At 48.3% G+C, this 25004-nt stretch overlaps 1 protein-coding gene across 2 annotated transcripts in view; it reads right to left on the reverse strand.

The window, feature by feature from the left end:
* Positions 1-695: 695 nt before the first annotated feature.
* Positions 696-25004, reverse strand: part of ACSBG1 (acyl-CoA synthetase bubblegum family member 1) — a gene marked incomplete at its 5' end in the record, with an annotated part of 47697 nt that continues 23388 nt past the window's right edge. For both annotated transcript variants that reach the window (XM_080929976.1, XM_080929975.1), the window contains 12 exons: positions 696-802; positions 4580-4826; positions 5266-5405; positions 10067-10284; positions 12050-12280; positions 13740-13921; positions 17564-17740; positions 18131-18280; positions 18366-18446; positions 22479-22599; positions 22850-22938; positions 23374-23594. In XM_080929976.1, coding sequence (XP_080786102.1) covers positions 717-802; positions 4580-4826; positions 5266-5405; positions 10067-10284; positions 12050-12280; positions 13740-13921; positions 17564-17740; positions 18131-18280; positions 18366-18446; positions 22479-22599; positions 22850-22938; positions 23374-23594 — 1943 coding nt within the window. In that variant the 3' untranslated portion in view covers positions 696-716. The remainder of the gene's footprint in view (positions 803-4579; positions 4827-5265; positions 5406-10066; positions 10285-12049; positions 12281-13739; positions 13922-17563; positions 17741-18130; positions 18281-18365; positions 18447-22478; positions 22600-22849; positions 22939-23373; positions 23595-25004) is intronic.

Raw genomic sequence — 25004 nt, forward strand, 5'->3', positions numbered from 1 at the left:
TGAGGTGTTTGCATTATCTGCCTATTTCCTGGTCAGGTATCTTAGGGCATTTTGCCTTAGCTTGTTGTAATAGGTGGTAATACAGTTGGCTGCTTCCACCAGACCCCATCCTGCATCCTTGTAGGCCACTTATGATGTACTAATGGCTACTAAAGTGTGAGTTAACTGTTCATGTTCTGCCCACCTGCCCATTGACAAAAGACACCAGGTACTTGTTGCAGATCTGTTAAAAGGTTTAATACTGAAAATTACATATTAAATACAGTCACATAGGCAGCAGCAGTTTATTAAGCATCAAGCTTCTTGTGTGTGAGGTGGCAGAATGCGGTACTAGTTTCCAAGAAGCCAGAATGAAGTCAGGCCATCAGGTGAGCTGTGACTGCTATGTCTGCAGCACACATTAGTAATGGGACCGCCATCTCTTTCCCTCTCAGCCACTGGCCCTGAGAGACCTATGAACTAGAACCTTGTAAATCTGCCTGGACCTGAGGCCAAAGTGAGTGGTCCTTCTCTTTTGGAAGGAGAATGGTCTCATTGGACACCTGAACAGGAGCAGTGGTTAGAACTGAAACTATTTGCATGTGAAGGCATTGGAAACGTTAGTGTTATGCCGTGAACTAAGGATGAAAACAGCTTGTCAGAGGTTCCTGTGCCCACTGTGAGACACCAGGCTCAGGAAGATGCTTGCCAGGCTAGTCTTTCAGCATGGCTCCTGACTACTGTTTTTGCTCTTGATAAAAGGAATCAATGATATCTTTGTACTTCTCCAGAACCGTGAGCCGTTTCAATTTCATGGTAGGTCCTAAAAGAAAAATTGGAAGAAATGAGTGTGGCCTAGGTTTGGTTCCTTGAGAAGGTATTGTTTGGAAAAGAATGACTCCTGTAGGGTCATGTGTTTGAATAACTGGTGTCGCAGTTGGTGGAACTGTTTGGGAAGGATTGGGCTGTACAGCCTTGGGGGAGGTATGTCACTGGGGGTGGGCTTGAAGTTTCAAAAGATTTCTTCCATTTTCCAGTTATCTCAGCTGGCTCTGCTACTATGGATTCATAACGCTCTGGAACTATAAGCCCACTGAACATCTTCTAAGTTGGCTTGGTCATGGTGTTTTATCACAGAAATAGAAAAAGTAACTAAGACAGACGCCATGTGAGATTCAGAAATCAGGTACTAAGCCAGAGAAGCAGGATACACTGTACAGTCTCTAAGGCAATAAATAGTCCTTTCAGCATTATACCCCTTCAACACACCTCCCCCATGTCACAGTGAAGTAAGGTTGGTCTGCAGTCAGGTTACAGAGGACATGATGGATGGGGTGTCACTTCCAGGAGCAGAAGTGACTTGGTTCTTTCCAGTACATAATGAAATACAGCCCTGACCTGTCCTCATTATTATTCTTAACTGATTATCCCTTGAATGAACATGCCCTGTCTCTCAGAATACAGGGGGTATGGGGTCCAAAAACCTTTTCAGATACTGTCTTAGGGTTTACAGTAAAGAGACACCATGACCAAGGCAACTCTCAGGAAGGAAGACATTTAATTGGGGCTGGCTTATAGTCTCAGAGATTCAGTCTTATGGTGGAGCATCAGGCAGGTATGGTGCTAGAAAAGGACCTGAGAGGTCTACACCCTGTTCTGAAGGCACACTGGGTGGAGCTTGTGCAAAGGAGATCTCAAAGCCCACCCCCATAGTTCACCCACTTCCTCCAACAAGGCCACACCTCCTAAAAGTGCCACTCTCCATGGGCCATGAATTCAAAACTTGAGTCTATGGAGGCCAAACCTATTTAAACCACCACAGACACCTAAGCTAAAAAAGTGCCCAAATTCTTTTATAAAACTCTATGTTATTTGTGCAAAGTCCATGAAACTATGTTATTTGTGCAAAGTCCATAAAAATCCATCTTCTTTGAGCCATCTCTACTGCTCTGAATACCAAATACAATGTAAATGCCACATAAATAAACTAGTGTTTAGGCATGATGAAAATAATGTTTGCGTAGTCAGGTCTTTGTGGCCTGAAATCCCGGCTCCTCAGCTGAGACAGGAGCATCACAAGTTCAGGGACTGTTTGAGTTGCGCTGAGTTCAAGGCCAACCTGCAGAATGTAGTAAGGTGTTGTCTCATTTTAAAAAGAGAACCAGGGAGATTGCTCAGTGATAGAGCTCTTGCCTGGCGTTCTGGAGGCCCTAGAGTCAATCCCACTACTGAGGAGAAAGGGGTGGGGGTGGGGCTCTACACAATCCCAAGAATTTTTAGAGTGTTTGATCTGATGTTGATTAGATCCACAGGTGTGGGACCTGTGGGTGTATCAACTGCAAATGACTGTAGCAGTGGAACACAGTTTCTGTCTGGTAGGCACTCAGATCATTCCTTAAAGGGTAGGCCAGCGGCCATGCTAGGATATGCAAGCAGCCTGTGGGGAAATGAGGCCTCTGGCCCCGCCCAGCCAGTTCCAAGTGACCAATTCCATGAGTGTACAAACAGGTGCCTGCCACCTGGCCTGCTCTAACTAGCATCATGGGAAAATCCCAGTCTGGCCACTCAGATAAACTGCCCCTGATTCTTGGCCCACTAAAATAAAGGTAATGCTTAATATTTTCTTGTTTGTTTATTTATTTGGGACGAGGTCTTATGTAGCCTAGGCTGGCCCCAAACTGCGTAGCAGAGGCTAGCCTTTAACGCCTGCTCTTCCTTCCCTCAACTCTTGAGTGCTGGGATAACAGGCTCCATGTCTGGGTTCCAGACCCGGCCTCCAGGTTCTCCCAATAACCCTCAGTCTCCACCTGTTACAGGGCTGTTACAGCTGTCATAGCCAGCTGCCCTCTACCCTGAACTTCCCAGCCTGGGGGCTGGGCTTTCCCTCCTCCAGAGGCTCTTCCCTATACAATCTAGATGCTCATTCGTTCTCTCGCTCTCTTACTCTCTTTCTCTCTCTTTCCCCCTCTTTCTCCCCCTCCCCTTCCCCCTTTCTCTTGCTCTTCCCCCTCTCTGCATTTCTCCCTGCATGCATGACTCCTCTCTCTCCTGTCTGCATGGCAATTTCCCTGGCCGAGTTTCTTGGGACAGGTGAGCCCACCCAAGAGCTACTCCTCCCCAAAACCTGTTTTATATTTTTAGTTTGGCTTGACTTGGCTTATTGGTTGGTGAAGACACCTGTTAATATATTCTCAGCATCTCTGACCCAGCAGAGCAGTGTTGCAGACAGCGTGAGTGGGCCTGAGAGCATCTCACCAACGACCCGTGTTCAGTGTTCTGTGCCATGAGCACCCCGAGATGGCCACAGCTAGGAGACTCCTCTGGCTAGGTGAGGCTGCACAACAGGCTTTTTCTGGGCTTGGACTGTGGACCAGACAGTTCTGTCCTTTTAACATCCACAATGCCAGCAGGGCTGTGATGTGTACCTAACTGGTACACATTATAACTCTGCAGAGACTAGAGACTCATGGTCAAGGCAGAGCTAAACACTAAGTGTTCATTTTGTCAAGCTCTGGCACATGTATGATACACTCGCCCCTGTGTTCACATGTTTCATGAGCTCCCTCAACATCCAGGCCCTCTATTCTACGTATGGGAAATGACATGTATTTGCACATGATCAACACATGACTTCCTGTGTGCTTCTAAGTCGCCTCTAGATGGTGTTTGAAACCAAAGATGCTGTAAACATTTTGTGAGGAGTTACTCAATATTATTTAAAGGATTGGTGGTGGGGGGGGGGCAGCTGCATATGTTCAGGACAGATGCACTTTTTCCTCTTAGTATTTCTAATCTAAGGTGGTCGGTCGGCAGTGGAGGTGCCTGCTTATCACTCAGGCTGATTAGAATCAGGCTTGTGCGCCCAGCACAGATGCTGTTCAAAACCCTGACACCTTCTACTAGCATGTCTACTTCCTAACGGGGCTCCTGCCTGTCACAGCCAGGGGTTTTGCCCCCCTCTACAGCCCCAGGGACAATGAAAAGGAAAAACTTACCTGTAGTGGGAGGTGCTGATACTAAGGTCTGGTTCCCTAATTGTTTCTTGATTTTGTCAATAAAGAAGGCCTGGAGCTAATTGCTGGACGGAAGGTCCGGGTGGGACTTCCGGGTCCCAGGACGAAAAGGCAGAAGCAAGGAAAGAGAAGGGCTTTTTCTGTCATGCCTTGGAGGAAAAGGGATGCTACAATCATATAAGGCCTCGGGGACAGCTAAGGCCAGCGGACTCCTCTATAGATGTGGAGGAGAGACGGGGAAAGTTCATTGATGAGGGCGTGCCTTTCCAGGCAGGAAGTATTTGAGCCCAGCAATCGTACTAGCAGGCAAATTCTAAATAAAGATGAGTGTTTGATCCGCGGAGCAAAGCGGGGGCGGGAGGGGTAGAGAGAGAATCTGGTTTAGGAGATAGCTGTGATCAATCCTGGGTTAAGCTGGATAGGACAAAAGAGAAAGAAGCCCGGAGGAGAGCAGCAGCTCTGGGACAAGCCGGGTAAGTGCTGGCCGCAGCCAATCCGGAGCTAAGCCAGGAGGGGGCTGATAGAGTAGTCGAAGCTCCCGGGCTTAGGCGGTAGCGTGAGTTTTACAAACTGCACACAACACTTACCCAGTTCTCCACCTGAAATGGAGAAGTCACGTTCGAGAATGGCCCACTTCTGGATGTGGTAGGGCCGGGCTGCCGCGTTCGCGTTCACCCTCTGGATCCCTTCGTGAATGGCCTGATACACAGCCTCGTCTCTCTGCCCCACAATCTCAGATACGGTGCTGGCCTTGCTGCCCACCCTCTGGCAGAACTCCACCGCTTGCTCGGTCAGATTGTCGGTTGGCTCAGATGTTTCTGGGTCCAGCGTGCACTAAAAAGAGGACGGATGAGGATCCACCCCCCCCCCCCACACACACACACCCGCCCCGCAGAGCCATGCTCTGGCTTGGGAGGATGTCACAGACAAGACAGGAATTCTGTGGACTGGGTTTCAGAGTGATGCTTCAAAGGAGGTGGTTGAGTCCCAGGAAGTAGTGGAAGGAATAGTGGACTGAGCAGACCTTAGTTGGTGACATTAGCTCCTGTTCAACAGGAGACATCCCCCTGCCTGGCTGTGACGCTCCAGTCTGAGCATGTGGGTGGGCAGCCAGACCTTTGCAAGCTGGAATGTGGCGGAGGAATTTCTACCTACCCAGAACTTGGCACTGGCTCAATGATGCCAGGATAAAGCTGTGAGTACCAGACGTACCGTGGGCTACACCACCGACCACCCTCCTGCTTCAGTTCCAGAGCAAGAGCCCAAGACACACCTTCAGGGTTAGCAGCATGGACAGGAACTTCCTCTGGTCCCCAATCAGCATGGCACTACTGATGATTGGCAATTCCATCTTTACAGCCTCCTCGATAGGAACCGGGGGCACATTCTCCCCACCCGCGGTGATGATTAATTCTGGGGAGGCAAGATAGGCCCTGGCTGAACCATACTCCTAAGACCACAGTTGGAGAGGCCTGAGCAGTAAGCACAGTACTGGAAATGATCATTCAGGAGCCGAGCAGCAGGGCTAGGATAACTTACTACATCTCCCATTCCTAGGCCCTTTGTCTGAGTCCTCCCTGCTCCAGCTGCTCCTCCCATGGTGCTCCCATTCAGCCAGCATTTCTCCTCCCTATTTTAACTGCCTGTTACTTTGAAGGTGGTCACCGCATCCAGGTGACTTCGCACACAGCCATTTCTTCAGTTCTCACAATCAGCCTCCAAGGAAGGCTTCTCTCATTGTGGTTTGCAGAAAGGGAACCAAGGCCAGGGGATTAGTAACTCACCCACAGCAACATGGTGCTAAGTCATAAACCTAAGGTTTACACGAAGTCCAGTTCTGGGCCCCAGCACTTAGCACCCTCTCTCCCCTACTATGGGGTGGGGCTTCTCCTTGCTTATTCCATCCCCTATGGGCAGACCTCTTCTGTCCTTTCCACACAGCCACACCCACTTGTTCTTTCAGGTAGGGCTCAGTGGCCTCTTTCAAGCTTCCCGTAGCCCCCTTTCTGACTGCTTCCTTCTGAGCTATTCTCATACATCTCTTTACCTACCCAGAGCAAGTGTTCACTCTTTTTTTTTTTTTTTACGTGTTCACTCTTTAGCCTGTCTCTGTGGGAGGGGCCAAGGTTTCAAGGTTACATGCTTCTGTTCTGAGTGATGATAGATTTCCGAGCTAGATAGCATTAAACTCAATAAAAGAAAACACTACGGTTTTTCCAGTGAATTTCCGTGCTGGGTGTGAGAGCAACCGGAAACCTTAATGTCAGGTTTCAAACTCAGATAAGCAGCTGCTTATTTTGGACAGGTGCTCCCAACATCCCTCTGTCACCTGGTACAGGGCTCCTCTGGCTGGCATACCCGCCCCTACCCTGTACTTTCCAGCCCAGGGACTGGGCTTGCTCTTCCATATATAATCTGACCGTTTGGTTACTTGCTCTCTCTGTACCGTTGGGCTACCTGGCTGCTGTACCGGCTCATCTCTCTCCACTCCCTCTTCCCTTCCCCCTTTCCTCACACGGCACAACTCAGTCTGGGTTTGTCCACTCTCTGTTCTCCCTCATCTCTACAATAAACTGTCTCTTCTACCATACCCAAGAGCATTTGTTTCCTTTCTTTCCCTTTCTCCCTCCCTCCTTCCCTCTCTCCCTCCTTCCCTCTCTCCCTCCTTCCCTCTCTCCCTTTCTTCCTTCTTCCTTCCTTCCTTCCTTCCTTTTCCATTCAGAGGAAGGGCCACCTCCTAGGACAAGATTCTGACAGATTTTCTTTCCTTATAGACCCACGTAACCTGCTTTTCCATAAACTAGCGGCATGCTGCAGGTGAGGCAGGGAGGGGCTCAGAAGTTTCCCTTTCCCCTTAGCTCCAGCCAAACCGTGAATATGATAAAATTATATAAAGGAAATTCATTAAATTTGAACTTTGACCTGTCTGTGAGAGTGTCTCCTGTCCTAATTTAAAATACGTCACTGGCCCCATTCTGTGCCCTGGCCCAGCCTGATGTCAGGCCCAGCGCAGAGCAAGGCAGTGTTCAGGGTGAACCAGAGCGAAAAGGGCTCAGGATAGTCACACAAGGCCTCCCTGCAAGTGGGAAGCACTCGGTGCTCTGGGGCAATACTTTACAATATCCCAATGATGGAGGGGAAGGCCGTTATTGAGGAAATGAGCTGGCCAGAGAGGAGTCACACAAGAGTTCAAATGATCAGGGTTTGTCTGGAACAGCAGAAGGCAGAGGAAAAAAAAAAAAAAACCCCAGAAATTCTGGGAACATGAAGAGGCGGTTCTAGCCTGGCTCACAACTCCCACTTGCATGCCTCACCCTCACTCCTGCTTGTCTCTGTCAGCCCGCCAGCCCCTTGGATAAGTGCTTAGAACCCCTTGTGAAACCAATGCAGAATGGAACTTCCTAAATCTAGTAAAGTGCATCTATCACAAATCAATATCAGCAATTAAATATGGAGGACGGGCTCTGGATAGGCATGGCAGGGGAAAGTCCTCGCTGAGCAAGTCTGAGGACCCAAGGTCAATTCCCCAACCACGGGTAAAAAAACCCATGTGTATTCCCAACAATCCTACAGTAAGATGGACGGCAGAGACAAGCATTACCCAGAAGCTCGTAGCCTGGAGTACGCAGTGAAGCCAAAACCGACTCCTGAGAGCTGTCCTCAGACCTCCGCACACAAGTCATGCATTCATGCACTGGCATGAGTGTGCAAACAAAACACCAAATTTAAATATCTTTTTTTAAAGACAGGCAATGGTTGGCACATGCCTTTAGTCTCAGGAATGTAAGCCAGGGCATGTGGGGTCTCTGTGTGTTTGAGGCCAGCTGGGGCTATAAAGTGAGTTCCAGGATAGTGAGGGCTACACAGAGAAAAACAACAAAAGGGTTTTGTTGTTGTTGTTGTTTTGTTTTGTTTTTTTAATGTTGAAAATACTGCTCTGAGATCAGGAAACAAAACAAGAACTGGCTACAACACACTGTTTTTCTTCTTTTTGTGGCTGGTGCTTGTGTTCAACCCAACCACTACCGTTTCTGTTCACCGCTGTGAAAGAACAGGTTCTAACCTGAGTGAGAAGGCGTAGCCATGATAATGTCATAAACAGATGACATAATTTTGTCCATAGGAAACTCAAAAGCACACACATGCTAGAACTCACAGGGAGTTGGAGGGGCAGCTCAGTGGTAGAGGCCTTGCCTTCTGTGGGCAGCCTGGTTTCATTCCACAGAGTCAAAAATGAATAGCAGCTATTCATGTGGTACAAAACCTGTGATCCCAGCACTCAGGAGGCTGAGGCAGAAGGATTGCTATGACTTCTAGGGGCTACCTAGCAAAGCCTGGTTTAATAAATGAGCAAACAGCAAACAAAGACAGCCAAACAGACATGACTCTAAAACAACTGCTTTGTGAGCTCATTAAGATCGTTTGAAACAGGGCCTCATGGGTAATCCCAGCTACTTGGAAAGCCTACGTCAGGAGGATGAAAAGTTCGAGGCCAGCCTAGGCAACAGAGCATGACCCTGTCCTCAAGCAAAAAGTAAAGGTCTGGGCTATATACCAGTCAGTGGTAGAATGTTTGCCTAGCTGGCTTGAAGACCTATATTTAATCCCCAGGACAACAACAACAACAGCAACAGCAACAACAAAAAAGCCATTTGACCCAAGACCAATATATAAAACATGAGTAATTACATTTTATATCTCCGGAACAAATAGTAGAAATTTAAATGTCACTATTACCATAGCACATAAATAAAATTCTTTGAATGGGTGTAAAAAGTCTACACTGAAAACTAGAACCCACTATGGAGAGAAAAGTCAAAGACCTAAATAAACAGAAGAGGAGAAACAGCGTACTTAGGAACTGGCAGGCTCAACTCAGAAGGATGTACAACCTCAAAAAACTTCATCTACAGACTCAACAGGATGAAAATCATCATGTAAGCCAACCCATGGCACACACTGACACAGCGAGTCTAAAATTCAAAATTCAAATGAGAGGAATGTCCAAGGTCAACGTGGAGAGGAAGATCAGGCCCAGTCTAAAGCTACTCCAGGGGACACTGGTGCCTTGGGACAGAACAGTCTCACCGTTGACTTCACAGAGTTGCTTGGCAGATGGGAAAGGCATCATGACAGGACCGTGAGAAAGGGCATCTTTTTGGTGGGCAGTACTGCTGTGTTTGTGGATAAAAGGGTATCTGGATTCTCACCTTTCACCAGGCCTTTTAAAACAGTGCCTTCCTAATGCCGTGACCCTTTAATACATGTTGTGGTGACTCCCAACCATAAATGACTTCCATTGCTACTTCATAGATGAGATTATATAAGGTACATAGATGTAATTGTTATAAATCATAACATAAATATCTCACATGTAGGATATTGAATATGGGACCCCGTGAGAGGATGGTCCTGACCCCCAAGTTGAGAAGCACTGACTTAAAAATAGGGCCCTTCCTCCCAGGGCTGGAACACATTTGTCATTATAAAAGTGAACACTAGGTGGTGGAAGGGAACACGGTTACTATAGCAACTGCCTGCTGCTCCAAAGGCAGGGTTTTACAGCAGGGCTCACCAGCCAGTACAGCCTCGTCAATGGGACCTATCTACCTGCATTTCTGAGGGACCAGAGCCTCCTTCAGTTGGAACTATGTTGAGTTGTATCCCTGCCACGTGGGGGCTGTGGGTACTACACAAACATCTTTCCACAGAGGAGTCCCTACACTTCCCCTTTTCCTGAAGAAAATGAGGTTTCATGTTTTAAGTTTTGTATCCACTCTGCTCCAATCTCTACAGGGTCTGTGTTTCTATACATAATAGTCACTCATGCCTTCGGGTCTCCTGGAAAAGTGAGTCCCAGGTCCCCCATTTATTATCTAGGTGACCCTGGACTAATTATCTAACCTCTCTGAGCATCCTTGTTTATTTACTTGGGCAGAGCTGAGACGGATGGAGATGTGTAGCACTCAGTGACCACTCAGGGTCGCAGTGCCAATGAACAATGTTGGGAGCAGGACTTATTCTGCACAGATTGCTCCTCCAATTCCCATGTGCCCCAGGACAGGGGTGCTCACCTTTGAGGCGCCCGGTGATGTAGAGGAAGCCATCAGCATCCAGACGGCCCATGTCACCTGTGTGTAGCCAGCCTTCGGAGTCAATGGCCTCACAAGTTTTGTCCTCCATGTTCAGATAACCCATGAAGATGGTGCGGCCCCACAGGCAGATCTCACCGATGCCATCTGCATCCTGATTCACCAGCTTCACCCGGCAGCCGGGTACCACCCTGCCGGAGCTAGTGATAAAAAAGATAAGGCCAGGGAAAGTCCTGAGTCAGCTCCTGCTGGAGTGCTCCGGGGTCTCCAAACTCTCTTCACTGGTGGTCGGATGTCCCCGCTCAATTGCTTTATAAGACTTAAAAGTAACTGGGTGTGAGCTCACGCATGCACACAGATACCTGTGGTGTCCAGAGGAAGGCACTGGACCCCCTGGATCTAGAAATACATGTAGTTAAGAACCACCAGATTTGGGTGCTAGAAATGGGACGAGAAACTCTGCAAGAGCAGTGTACACTCTTAACCACTTAGCTATCTCTCCAGGCCATTTTTTTTTTCTCAGAATTTGGTACAGTTATTAGTTTAGTGTCAGTACTATTATTGTTGTTGCTACCATTACTTTTTGTTTTGGTGGGTAAATATGCATGTGTACATGTTCACTTGTGTGCACACAAGTGTATGCAAATGTGCTCGTGTGTGTGTGTGTGTGTGTGTGTGTGCATGCTTATATGTGTATTTGTGTATATGCCTGTGTGTGTGTGCTTGTGTGTGCTCATGTGTGTGCATGCTTGTAGGTGTGTGTATGCCTTTGTCTGTATGCCTGTGTGTGTGTGTATGCCTTTGTGTGTGTGTGTGTGTGTGTGTGTGTGTGTGTGTGCATGCTTATATGTGTATTTGTGTATATGCCTGTGTGTGTGTGCTTGTGTGTGCTCATGTGTGTGCATGCTTGTAGGTGTGTGTATGCCTTTGTCTGTATGCCTGTGTGTGTGTGTGTGTGTGTGTGTGTGTTCCAGAGGTCAATGTTGGGTGTCTTCTATCACTCTTGGTTTATTTTTTGTGACAAGATCTCTTACTGAAACTGGGGCTCACTAGTTTGGTCAGAGTGGCTAGCTAGTGAGCTCTAGAGATCTCCCTTGTCTCCATATTCCCAGCACAGGGATTGGGCATGAGCCATGGGACTTAAGACAGGTCTCACACCTTTAATCCTAGTGCTTGGGAGGCAGACGCAGGCAAATCTCTTGAGTTTGAGTCCAGGCTGGTCTACAGAGTGAGTTCCAGGACATCCAGGGCTACATAGAGAAACCATGCCTCAAAAACAAATGTCAACAGCAAAACTAAACTGTTTTATCTTGGTGTTCAAGTGGGAATCCAAACACTGGGATGGGGCTGTCCCTGATCTTTCTGCCTACTTATGGGACCCTTTCCTTTTACTGGGTTGCTTCATTCAGCCTGATGTGATGATAAGTGTCCGGTCTCATTGTAGTTTATTATGTTGTATTTGGTTGATGTGCCTGGGAAGCCTGCTCTTCTCTGAGGGGAGGTAGAGGTGGGCAAAGGGGAAAGGGGATATGAAAGAGAAAGACTGGGGGGAGGGGAGGGAGAGAAACTGCAATCAAGATGTAACATACGAGAGAATAATATTCATAAAGACAGTTTCTCACTAGTTCTGCCTTACCTGAAACTTAGTAGACCAAGCTGGCCTTGAACTCATCATAGTGGACCACCTGCCCCTGCCTCACTCCTGGCTTTCTACATGAAGGAAGTTCCTTTATGAGGGAGTGATGCCTCAGCATCTAAAGTGTCTTCAGCCACAGGATACCTGTCATCGGGGCAAAGACTGACCCTCTAGACGCATCAGGGCAAGCAAGGGACCCAAAATGACACAGTTGACACTTGAGGCCAGGGACCCAATGTGAAAGGGAGACCAAGAGGACCAGTTCCCCAAGTACAAAGGTGTCACCAAGGACATCTGAGCCCTCAGTGTGTCCCAACTTCAGGCCTTACCTGTAAAGCCGATAGTTGTAGGGGCTGGACATGAAGTGAGGGCCTGTGCTCTCACTGAGGCCGTAGCCTGCGTACAGGCGGATGTTGAGGCCCAAGAAGAAGCGCTGTGTCTCTGCTGTCATGGGAGCTGCTCCATAGAAGTTTTTCTGACACTTGGCGAAGCCCAGAGCCTGACGGACCCTGGCTAACACCAGGTAATCCGCCAGTCTGCTTGTGAAGGGCTTCAGGTCACTGTGAGAAGGTTAGGGAGAAGAATGGTCCACAGGAGGAAGAACAAACACACGCGTGTGAGTATACACCCAGCATGACTACCCAAGTTGTCCATTTTGATGAAACCCTTTGTAAATATTTTGGATATTGGCCTTGTATGCTACATGATGTGGGCAAATGTAGGTGTCAGTGTTCCTGACCGAACATAGACATGTTATGAGTCGTGACATCAAACAGGCCAAGCCATCTCTCCCCTTTATTTCTTTTGAGACAGTCCCATGAATTTACTTGGGCCTTGAACTTGCTTCATAGCAGAAGCAGACCTTAACTCTTCCTCCTGAGACCTTCACTCCCAGGCCTGGCTTCATAGTCACCTTTCATGTGTGTTAATGAGCCTGTAGGTGAACAGATATGTCCACATCTCTCACAGAGCTGGCATTACTGGAATGGAACCCCCCCACCTCCGTCCCTCCCCTCTTTGAAGTCAAAAGTTCTGAGCCTAGAGCTTTGTGCCTGTAGGTAAGCGCTCTAACACCAAGCTAGATCCTCAACTTTGAGAGCATTTTTATGTTGAAACAAGGCCAGATCTTGACTGTGTATATCTGCCCAGCACTGTGGGAACTGGGAAAGGAGTCATGCGCTGGATGTGATGGTCTATACTTCTCATTCCAGAACCCTGAACTTTAAAGCAGCCCAGGCTACATATTAAGACTGTCCCAAAAACCAAACAGTAATAAGAGCAGGCAATCAAAAGGGGTTTGAGAGAGATCCCAGTAGTCAAATGCGCTGCTGGGATAACCAGGGTAGCTAAACCTGTATCGCTGAAGACCCTTGTGGAGGTTTGAATAAGAATGGCCCCTGTTGACTCATGTGTTTGAATGCTTGGTCTATAGGGAGTGGCAGTATTAGGAGGTGTGACCTTGTTGGAGAAATTGTGTCACCGTGGAGGCTGATTTTGAGGTTTCATATGCTCAAGCTAGGCTTAGTATGCCAATCTCTTTCGAGTGCCTGCAGATCCAGATGTGGGACTCTCAGCTCCTTCTCCAGCACCATGTCTGCCTGCACGCTGCCACGCTTCCTGCCTTGATGATGATGGACTGAACTGCTAAAACTGTAAGCAAGCCCCAGTGAAATGTTTTCCTTTATAAGATTGCCTGTGGCCATGGTGTCTCTTCGAGGCAATAGAGATCCTAACTAAGACAGCCCTTCTGAAGCCATTACCGAGGGAAAGTAGCTGGCAGGAGCCATCTGTCCTTAGGAGGATGAATTCCTCAGAAGAAGCAAGTCAGTCCTCCCAGCCAAAACCCCTAAATGCCAACTGTCCCTGTTATGTCTGCAATGGGTGCATAGTACAAGCCCGATCATAGACTGGTTACTGCACAAGGTCTCCTCAAACTGAAGTCTTCTGGAACCAGGACATTACTCATTACTGTGTATGAACCAGCCCAGTGCCTCCCCAGGCCTCCTGCCCCCGCCTTACTTGCTAGGGCAGGTGAGGTTCTGTTCCAAGGTGACTGACATGGCCCACAGCAGCATCTTGCGGCGGATGAAACCAGACTGGGCAGCCACCTCCTGAATCCGTTCCATGATCTTCTCCCACACACGGGGCACTCCCATGTGGGATGTGGGCTCCACCTCCCGCAGTGTGTTCACCAGGGTCCCCTGCTCAAGGCCAGAGAGAAGCAGAGGTGGTACTTAGGCCTGGAGACACAGCCTCTCGGTATACATGCTAATGCTACACACAGATGCTCCTGTGGATGTGGACACCTGTACTTGTACCCAGTTTGTGTGCATGTCGGTAGCCGTGGATCAACAGCTGCATTCCACATCTGCTGAGAGAACTTTGCTGTCCTTTGCCAGCCACTGTACTTGATGCTTGGGAAGCCTCTTGACCCCTCGGGTTTTTCTGCTTCTGTCTAAGGCAAACATGATAACCTCATTTTGCCAAGTACAGTGGTTCATGTTTGTAATTCCAGCACTTAAGAGGCAGAAGCAAGAGGATGGTGAATTTGAGGCCCAGACTGGGCACATAGCAAGTTCAAAGCCAGCCTGAGCTATCTAATGAGAGTCCATCTCAAGATAAAGAGACAGAGATACAAAGCAAAAACAAACAGGAAAACAAGGGCCAGCGAGATAGCTCAGTGGGTAAAAGGGGACTGCGGTCAAGCCTGACACCACAAGTTCATTCTCAGAACCATATGGTGAAAGGATACACTTGACCCCTGACAGTCATCCTCTGACCCCACAATGCACACTAGAAACATATACAACTCCTGCTGTACTTCGTATAAATAAAAATTAATTAATAAAAGATGCAGTGGTTCACAACTTTAATCCCAGTACTTGGGAGGCAGAGGCAGGTGGATATCTATGAGTTCAAGAATAGTTAGGACAGCCAGATCACCAATGCACCAATGTCTCCCTCTATCTCTCTCTCTCTCTCTCTCTCTCTCTCTCTCTCTCTCTCCATGCCCCCACACATGCATATACACACACCCTTGTCTCAAAAACAAATAAATAAATGTAAATTTAAAAGAACACAAAGGGGCTTGAGAAATGGCTCAGTCAGGAAAGCATGAGAACTTGAATTCAGCACCTGACTGGATTTGTGTCAACTTGACACAAGCTGGAGTTATCACAGAGAAAGGAGCCTCAGTTGAGGAAATGCCTCCATGAGATCCAGCTGTAAGGCATTTTCTCAACTAGTGATCAAGGGGGGAGGGCCCAGCCCATTGTGGGTGGTGCCATCCCTGGGCTGGTGGACCTGGGTTCTATAAGAAAGCAGGCTGAGCAAGCCAGTAAGTAACATCCCTCCATGGCCTCTGCATCAGCTCCTGCTTCCTGACCTGCTTGAGTTCCAGTCCTGACTTCCTTTGGTGATGAACAGTGATATGGAAGTGTAAGCTGAATAAACCCTTTCCTCCCCAACTTGCTTCTTGGTCATGATGTTTGAGCACGAATAGAAGCCCTGACTAAGACAGCACCCATCTAAAGAGATGGTCCCTGCACATGTGCCTGAAACCCTAAGTTGGAGAGTGGGTCCCAGGGACTCAATAACTAAAAATCTACCCAACATGGGGAACTCTGGGCTCAGTAGGAGGCCTTGCCTCACATAAATGTCCTACATTCAGATAATGAAAAAAATATGGTACAGACATTCTATCATCCAGTTGTCAAGAAAAATGAACTCATGAACTTTGAGGGGAAATGGATGGAACTAGAGAAGATCATGTTGAATGAGGTAACCGAGTCCCAGAAAGGCAAATGTCACGTGCTCTCTCTGGTTGAAGGCTTCTGGCTCCAAATCTTTGCAGTTGCTACAGAAAGCAGGAAAGTAAAATGGGACCATTGCCAGGACAGGGGGACAGGGAGCACAGAGTGGAGAATAACAGGGCACACGTCAGCTGACAGCAGAAATGGGAAGGGGGTGGATCTTTAGGGAAGTACATACAGAAGATGAGTAAAATAATGACACATAGAAAAAAGAAGGAAGAAGGAGAGGAAGAATGTGGTCAGGGCCAGAGGATCAGGAAAACTGTGTTTCCTAGATATGTCAGATGCTACATAAAGTCTTACCAACATGACTGTCCCCACACATGTGAACTGAACAAGGAGGAAGCCAACAGACATACCAAAATGTACAAGGAAAAGCCCCCAAAGCCACAGCCCTACACAAAGGCAACTGGTGGTGGGAGAAGTGGTCCTGAAGGAAGAACTTACTAACTGTTTGCCAGGATCAAATGGTCAGTCTTGAAAGCATAATACAAGTAACAGTATACTGAGCAGGTTACATTTAGGAATTATATGTATTCCTATTTATGTATCCTAAATTATATGCATACAATAACAATTAAGTTTTTTTTTTAAGAGGCCATGAATTTGAAGGAGAGTAGGAAGGGTTTTATGGAAGAATTTGAAGGGAGGAAAAGGAAGGGAGAAATGTTGTAATTATATAATAATCTGAAAAGTTAAGAAATAAGCTAGATGCGGAGACCCATGTCTTTAATTGGAGCTCTTAGGAGGTAGAGTCAGGTGGATCTCTGTGAGTTCGAGGCCAGCCTGGTCTATGTAATGAGTTCCAGAACAGTCAGAGCTATGTAATGAGACCCTGTCTCAAGAGAAAAGAAAGTAAATAAAAAAAACAAGATTAAAAAAATAAATGTAAAAAACTCTCATTTAAAAACATTAGTTGTAAGGTCTGGAGAGACAGCTCTGTGGTTTACAGTGATTGCTGTTCTTGCGAAGGAGCCAGGTTCAGTTCTCAGCCACATGGTGGCTCACAAGTCCTGGCCATGACTCCAGTTCTCACAGCTCCAATGACCTCGTCTGTCTTCTGCCCTCTGAGGGCACTGGGCACATGTGTGCACATACATACATACAGTCAAATTTTCACACATATAAAAAATATATGTATCTTTAAATATATCAGTTGTAAGTTAAAATTCTGTATCTGTAAGGTTGAATTTAAAACAATTAAAGCTAATTTCACTAGATTTATTATGGGGGGGGGGACCTACTAAAAAAAATAGATGAAGTTAGAGTGATGACTCAGCCTTTTAGAGTACTTGCTGCTCTTCCAGAGGACAAGAGTTCAATTCCCACCACCAGCACCAGCCAGCTTACAGCCACCTGCCACTCCAGCCACAGGGATCTTGTGCCTTCTTCTGGTCTCCATTCATGCCACACAAACATAAATTAAGTCTTTTTTTCATCTTTAATTTTTTTAATGTAAAGATGGAGAATTAGAGAAGAAAGCATTGTATGTTGACTCCTAGCCTTCACATGCTTGCACACAAGTGAGCACATAAGCACATATCACACACACACACACACACACACACACACACAGTGACATTAACAACAGCCAAACAAGTGCATTCTGCCTCCTCCTTCCCCTAGAAATAAACATGTGACGCTGTCTAGGCTACCAAGACACCATGTCAGGGACACCAGTGATGGGGTTTCTGAGAATTTTTCCTCGTGGTTAAAGATGCGAAGAGCAGGTATAATTTATAAGATTGGGGTGCAGGGAGCTATGCCTACCCTCTTGTGGTCATGCTCTGAGGAAGCGGTGGCTTTATGGTGTTTGAGACTGAAGAAGGCAGTTTATACAACTTGCCCCAACTGTCCGGTCATCTAAGTCAGGCTGTGCAAACAGCTGCTGAAAGAATTCTGAGCGCTGTACTGGGAGCCAGCAACCTATGGTTGTACACAGGGCCCACAGATGCAAGGGCACACCTGGGTGTGCCCTTGCTCACAGGTTGGACACACACACAGGGCAGGAAGTCAGGAAGACAGACTGACCTTAAGGGCATCCGGATCTGCAAAGCAGACCTGGGCCCCCCACTGGATGCCCGTCCACAGGTCGTAGATCTGGGCAGCAATGTGGCTGAGAGGCAAGTAGCTGACCACTACCTCCTGCTGCACTTCTGCTGGCTGGATGTCCCCAGCCTGACTGCCGTACCGTGCTGTCCACGTGATCTAAGGGGAAGGAAAATGGCCCCAGCAGGTCACACCCAGGTCTACGTAAAGTAAGCTTCCTTATAAAGAAAGCTACCTCTTTATAAGTTCTCAGAGTAGGAAGGTACCCTCTCGGGCATTTCCACAGACTCTGAAGACCTCCAGGAACAGGCCTCCCAGCCACTCCTTCCCTTTTCCCTCTCCAGGGTTCTGTTTACACCACAAAGGGGTGAATGTTCCAACTAATCTATCTCCTTAAGCTCAGCAGCCAAAGAGGCTTCAAGAGGTCATTGAGGCAGGACAGACAGCCCAGAGTCACCCCCATCCCACCCATCCACCTGGGTATTCTGACTATAGGACCACAGCCCAGAGTCACGCCATCCCACCCATCCATCTGGGTGTCTGTCCTACATTGTCTTGACTCAGCATCACGCCCTTGGGGTTTCCTGTGGTGCCTGATGTATAGACAAGCACACAACACTGGTTAGGCTGCTGGGTGTTGATGATGGCATCTAGGGCCTCCTCAGGCACTTCTTGCCCCACTTCTATGAGTTCCTCCATCTGTGGCAAGGTAGGGTAAGGAAGTCAGTCTGGTGCAACCGGGAAGCATAGGCCACACTTATCACCCAGGGCCCACTATTCATACCGTGTACACATTGGCCGTCTTCTTTGGAGGGGGTTCTTGGTATATCACCACTGCCTTTAGGTGAGGCAAGTCTTTCCAGATCTGTATTGGCAGGAAAACAAACTGGGTTTTAGCAAGAAAATGTCACATCTTGGAAAGAACCTCATCTACCTGTGTTAGTTTGTGACCCCTTGACTCCAGTGGGACGTCTCTGTCCAGGGTTCCAAATTATGGGAAGCTGGGTGCAGTGACAGTGGGGATCTAGGGCCTGATTGAACAGGTCACTCAACAGAATATTAGGTTAGTGCAGATAACAAAGTGACAGAGGTACAAAGGGAGATCTGAAGTCCAGCATAGAATGGCTCCTAGGAAATATTACTAAGTGAGAAAGTATATCTTCACCTGAGAAAGGAATACAGAGTGAGCACATGTGAATAACACATGTGGGTGTAAATACACACACACAGACACATACACACATGCACGTGCTTAAGCAAGCAGAGGGAAGGGGAAAATTCAAGCATAACATATAATTTTGACATTGGGATTATGTGAATATTGTAATTTATTTAACAAACCCATTCACATGAAAAAGAGAAAAGATGATTCTTCAGTACATGAGAGCAACGTGAAGGGAGTGAGTACCACAGTCAAGAGTGGAGGTGTGTGCCTTTAATCTCAATGTGGAGGCTGAGGCTGAGGACTGTGATAATTATGAAACCTGATGGTGCAGGGATTATCTGTTAGCATTTTATCTATGTTCCGCCCAGCAGCTACCTAGCCAGGTAAGAGCCTAGCTTGCTATAAAAGGACTGTTTGGCTCCACCCCCACCCTCCCCACCCCTCTATCCTCTCTTTGGCCTCTTTCTCTCCCTCCTTCCCCCGCCATGTCTCTCCAAGTATTCCCAGCCAGCCTCTTCCCTTCTTTCTTCTCCTCTCTCTTTCTGTCCCTCTCTGTCCCCTTTCTTTCCCACACTCCTTCTCATCTCCCTTCTTATTCCCTCAAATAAACTTCATTTTATGCTAGACCTGTCATATGGCTGGTGCCTCAGGGGGATGCTTCAGCATGGCCTGCTAAGGCACACCTTCCCACATCATTATGACACTGCATTACAAAACTTATCAGTCTCTGTTTTTATTTCTTTGAGAATTTTTATAATACAGATTTTAAAACCTAAAGCAGGCATTTTACTGAGGTCCTAGAGGTGGCCCCCATCTTTTTCACCTCTAAGCTAGGGATGGTTAGAATCTTGTAGGTGGCTTTTAAAGCTGTCCAGCCTTCCTCCTCCCAGGATCTAGATATAAGCATGAGAGGGGTCAGCAGAGGCCATATTGCTGGCTACAGGACCCATCCAGTTGGTTTTCCTTCTTGTGAGGGCTCAGTGAAACCACTGACCTAGGCCATTACATGTGTGGGATGGAGGTTTTGTAAAAATGAAATTGCCTCATGGCTGTCAGGTGGTAGAGAGGGTGTTTCAGGGAGTCCAAAGCTGTCTCGGCTACCTGGGGGAGGGGCAGAGAGCAGCAGAGAGGCAGGTGCATCTGTCAGTTTTAAAGAGAAGAGTATAAGAGTGGAAGGGAGGGAGAAGGGCCTGGAGTAGCCTGGAAGTTAAGGTTGAGGGAAGAGGAAGTGTGGAGGCTGGAAGGGCCAAGTGGGTTTCACATGTACTGGAAGAGCCAAGTGGGTTTCACATGCACATGTGTACCATGCCACAGGTTGAGAGCAGATCTGTCTTTCCTCAACCACTCTGACCTTCTTGTCTGAGTTCTTTCAGGGAGCTTAGCCAGTGAGCTCCAGGGATCTGTTTCCTTCCTTCTCTTGCACCCATGGTTACAGGCGCTTGCTACTGTGCCTGGTTTCTCATGTGTGTGTTGCTGATCTAAACTCAGGTTCTCATGCACACCGGGAAGGCACTTTACTCACTGAGCAATCTCCCTGGCCAAGCTAGATTGGTTCTTTTAAAACACAGCCCCTTCTCTTGAGATTATCAATACATCAGTTACCCCTTTCCTTTCCTCTTGTCAAACACTCCCATAAACCCTTCCTAGCTCTCTTTCAAATTCATGGCCTCTTTTTACATTACACACACACACACACACACACACTCCTAAAATACATAAATACAGCCTGCTCAGTCTATATAATGTTACTAGTTTATTGTGTTTTCAGGGCTATTTGGTATTGGATAATTGGTGTGCTCGCCCCTGGGGAGGATTAACTCTCCAGCTCCCAGCATCCCCTAGTTGTCTATAGTTCTTTGTGCTGGAAAGATTTAGAAGCTAGAGGATCAGGGTGTTCCTTGTGAGACTGTACCTCTTGGGAGTGTCAGAAGCTCCCCCCATGAAGTCTCATCAACATGACTACCTAAACATGGACTGTACACGGGCAACACCAATAGGCATGCTAACCTGAATAACGAGGAGAGCTCATGAGGCTGCAACCCTATGCTAGATTGGCTCCTGAAGCATCAAGGTGTCAGGTCTAAGTGGGCCTCGGGGACCCTAGCTCTATTCTGGGTTAGGCTGTAATGAGTAACGAGGCTCAGAAAATGACCCAATGACCTCAGTGCTCCAGACCTCCAGTGAGGCCACTGGGTTATCTGAGGACTTCTAGGTCATAAAAAGTCCCAAGGTGCTTTGGAAATGCCAGGAATATATATCCCCGATGATGACTCCAATAGAGGCAAGGGAAGGCACCTTCCATGGCCTCTCTGGAAATTCAGGTCCCATGGTTCTACAAGGTTGACCAGTTGTCCCTCAGACCAAGCATTTGGATAAGGAGAAAAAAAGAATGCCTGAAGAGAGCTTAGCCCTCCTTGTTTCAGAGTACTGGTTGGGACTGAACAATCTAAACCTCCCTGTCTACACTTAGCCCTACACATTTATCCAGGTTGAACAAATAGAGATGCTCAGTGACATACTGAAGGCAGGGCTCAAAAAAGGCTCATAAAGAGGCGGGACAATCCCTTGCTGGTCAGGGGAGCCATTGGAGAAACCCTTCACAGTGAAGCAGAAGGGAGGGGAAATAGAGTTTCCAAAGTCACTCTAAACTGGTATAAAAGCCTGTGATCATATGTCTTGGACTAGACCAAACCTCCACAGAGTCTGAATCTAGTACAGGGTAGCCAAGTGCAAGATGCAAGGGTGGGTACCTTATCCAGTTACACTGACAAGTTCAGGAGGGCTTGTGTAGTCACACCTGACCAGTTAATTGCTCAACACTGTTGTTTGAGAAATTCTCTCTTAAGTTGATGATTTAGGTCCCTGCTCAGACCTTGTTGGGGGTCTGGGTTCCCCTCAGCTCCTCCCCCACAACCTTCCTGGCTCCCAGTTCTGCATTTCTCCCTGGCCCCTTTCAGGGAGAAACCAGGCTGAGCTTCCTTCCGGCACTAGCATGACCTCAGCAGGTCTGGACTCTGGAGGCTTTCTGAAGGTCTCTGTGAGTTAGTGATTCTCAGTCACGGCTGCTCACAGCCTCACCTGAGGGCACGATGTTAAGTCATGAGGGAATCTTCTTTAGGAGTGTGTGCTGGGTATCTCACCCACAGCCTGGGCCTGCCCTAGGGAGGATGTCTACAGCCAAGTGAGAACTACAAGCTCCAGTTTGCCTCTCCTTGGCTTAAGAGACTTCTCCAGCAGAGATGAGGTGTGGCATCTACTCTGGAGACTCAAGTTCCCTACTTCTGGAAGGTTGAGCACCTGGCCACCTGGAGCAGATGAGTGGGTGTGGCCCAGGGCACATTTCTAGCAAGTAAAGAAAGCCAAAGAGGGGGTCCAATGTCCACATCTCTCCCTTTAGGTGAGACCCTGTCCAGAGGAAAAGCCATGGTAGACAATGGGCTGGCCAGAAGCATGAGTAAAAAGTGCTATTACTCACCTAACTTCCTGCCCTGTCCCTGTCCTGTCTGCCCCTTCCCCACCTCTCTCTCTCTCTCTCTCTCTCTCTCTCTCTCTCTCTCTCTCTCTCTCTCTCTCTCTGTGTGTGTGTGTGTGTGTGCACATACATGCATGCTGCATGTTCATATGGGCTGTAGGAAATAAGGATGCTGGGTGGGAGGTAAAGAATCCTTCCTACACTAGAGTACCTGTTCAGCCTCTAACCACATGCCCACCGCTTGCTCCTTCCCACCAAACCTTCAGGATCTTTTCCAGCTGCTTCTGTGTGTCAACCACAATGACATTGGCTCGACAGTCATGGGCGATGTACTGGCAGGCCTCTGGGGAGCTGGTGGTGTAGATGCCAGTGACGATGCCCCTATATGTCCAAGAAAATCATATCAGGGGAGGAGGAACTAGCCCCTCCCCCACGGCCTCCATCCCCAGGGAACTCCAGAGGCCTTAAGGTAGGGTCCTTAGTCACCCTAGCAGGCAGGGATGAGGAAAAGCAGGCCCAGAAGACCCCAAGGGAGATATGGGATGTTGGGAAGAGAGGGCTTTCTAAGCAGATAATAATCCTCTCTGTACTTTCAACCCGCACAAGGCCTTACCCATGCTCAGCCACTCACCCTGCAAACACTGTACCCACGGCAGAGAAGAACCATTCTGGAGAGTTGAAGCCAAGGATCGCCACGCTGTGGGCACGCTCCAGACCAAGCTCCAGGCCAAAGGCAGATTGGCAGGTCAGCTACACGGAAGGGTAGAAGGGGCCTCCCTCCCCCTTACCCCCACCTCTGTCTTTGCTCTCCAGTAGACTGCAGAGACCCCTCCAGGTCCACCTCAGACTCCACCAGCTAGCTAGAGTACCTCATGGGGAATCAGTCTCTGGAAGCCCTGTTGACCCTTTTTATGGTTTTCTAGGGAGCCCAAACTACTAGGTTTCCCAGCCCTGCTTGAAGGTGGCCTGTGATAAAGGCTCTGTAAATGTAAACTTCTTAGCCCGGGGTCCGGAATATAGTGTTAGCCCATCTGATGGTGTTAGACTTTACAGTGGTGGTTTCTAGGGACCTTGCCTGGTGGGGAGTTGGGGAGAAGGCTTCAGAAAGCTAAGGCAGGTGGGGGGAGGGGAGGACGCACAATGCTGGGCTCCTACCTTCAAGAAGCCTTTGGCTACCTTTCGGGCAATCAGGTAGTACTGGTAGTAAGAGATGCGCTCCCACTTGTCCTTGCGCTTGAAGCCCAGAGCACTGAGGTTCCCATACTTATCCAGGGCCTCGTAGAACATCCGGTGCACCGTATAGGGGGGCTGCGTACAGAGGGGTTCCAGGCGTAGGCGCACTCTCCCATCGGCCCGAGTTGTCCATAGCGCTTCCTCTGCAAGGGGAAAGATGACCACAGTCCAGTCAAACCTACCTTGGGTTGTCTTCAGGGAATCCAGTTCTGAGCTGGGTAGAGCTTCCGAGGCTGCTGCTGCCACCTCCAGGACAGAATCTTGAAAGCGGGCAGGCAAGCCCGGCCCGGGAGAGGGGGTTGCTGGAAGGCTGCTTGGTCTTGGAAGATGAGCAAAGCTCCGGGATTGCAGCAGAAAAAAGGAGACAGAAACAGGCCCTTTTCTGCTTTTATCCAGCTGGAACTTGCTTGCCAGGGATAGAGGTAGGCAGAAGCAAAGTTTGTAAGCACCAGCTCAGAAGAATCAAAATTGTCTCTGGGCTCAGGGTTTCTCTGGCTCCTGCCAGCAGGTGGGGACAGATCCAGTTGTACAGAAAGCCAAGGCTTTGGGGGGACTGAAAGGCACCAGGACTAGATCCCTAGCCAGCAGAGCCTGGGTGCAGAGGACTGTCAACCAAAGTCTAGATGACCAACTATGCTACGGCCTTCTCTTTCCATCTTCGGGGTGTGGACTGAGACAGGCTCAAGTCACAGATGAGCACCAGGGGCCCAGATAGCTTTGCCCACGTTCTCCCTGTAGCACAGCAAAGCTGAGGCGGAGTCAGGACTTGAACTCACACTTGATGTTTTATCCCACAGTTTGGGACACTGTGTGTGGTGGGCAGAAATGGAGCCACAAGGCACCATCCTCTTGGCTGAACTACTTAATATGTGGGTTGAGGCACATACTACGGCCTGAATCAGCTTCCTCAGTGGGAAGGTGCGGCGTTTGCCATTGAGTATAGGCATCAGAAGAAATGTATATGAAGGAGACTCAGGTTCTCACTAAATGCACACTCTCCTCCATTTTCCTGCTTGTAAAGGAAGTTTGCTTGGGTTCTCTGAACTTTTATTGACCTTTTTGGGCTTATTTTTGTTTGTTTGTTTGTTTTCAGGGTCCTCAAATTTACAATCTTTCTGCCTCTGCCTGTTGAGTACTGGACTTATAGTTGTGTGCCGCTATATCTGGCTGGGACATTCCCCAGGACAAGGATGACCATTCTAAAAAAGTGAGCACAAGCTGGTAGAGAATGGGCTGTCCCGGACCCCTGAGGCTTCACTGCTGCCTACTTGCCAGACATACCCCATCAACTGCCCATCTCCCTCCCACCCCCTCCCCCCCACCTCCTGCCCTCCAGAAGCCAACTTCATACCGCTTTCCCCAAGGACGCTATCAACAGGCCATCTTGCCTCTGATCCAATATGAGTTAGACAAACAGACCAGTTGTGTGTGTGTGTGTGTGTGTGTGTGTGTGTGTGTGTGTGTGCTCAGCTTACCCTCTCTTTGCTTGAAAGGAGTAAAAATAGATGGAAGAGAGGAGGTTGGTTGGGCTGCTCCCTCTTAGTCCAGCCATC

This window comes from Micromys minutus, assembly GCF_963924665.1.
Source record: "Micromys minutus genome assembly, chromosome: 16".
NCBI lineage: Eukaryota > Metazoa > Chordata > Mammalia > Rodentia > Muridae > Micromys > Micromys minutus.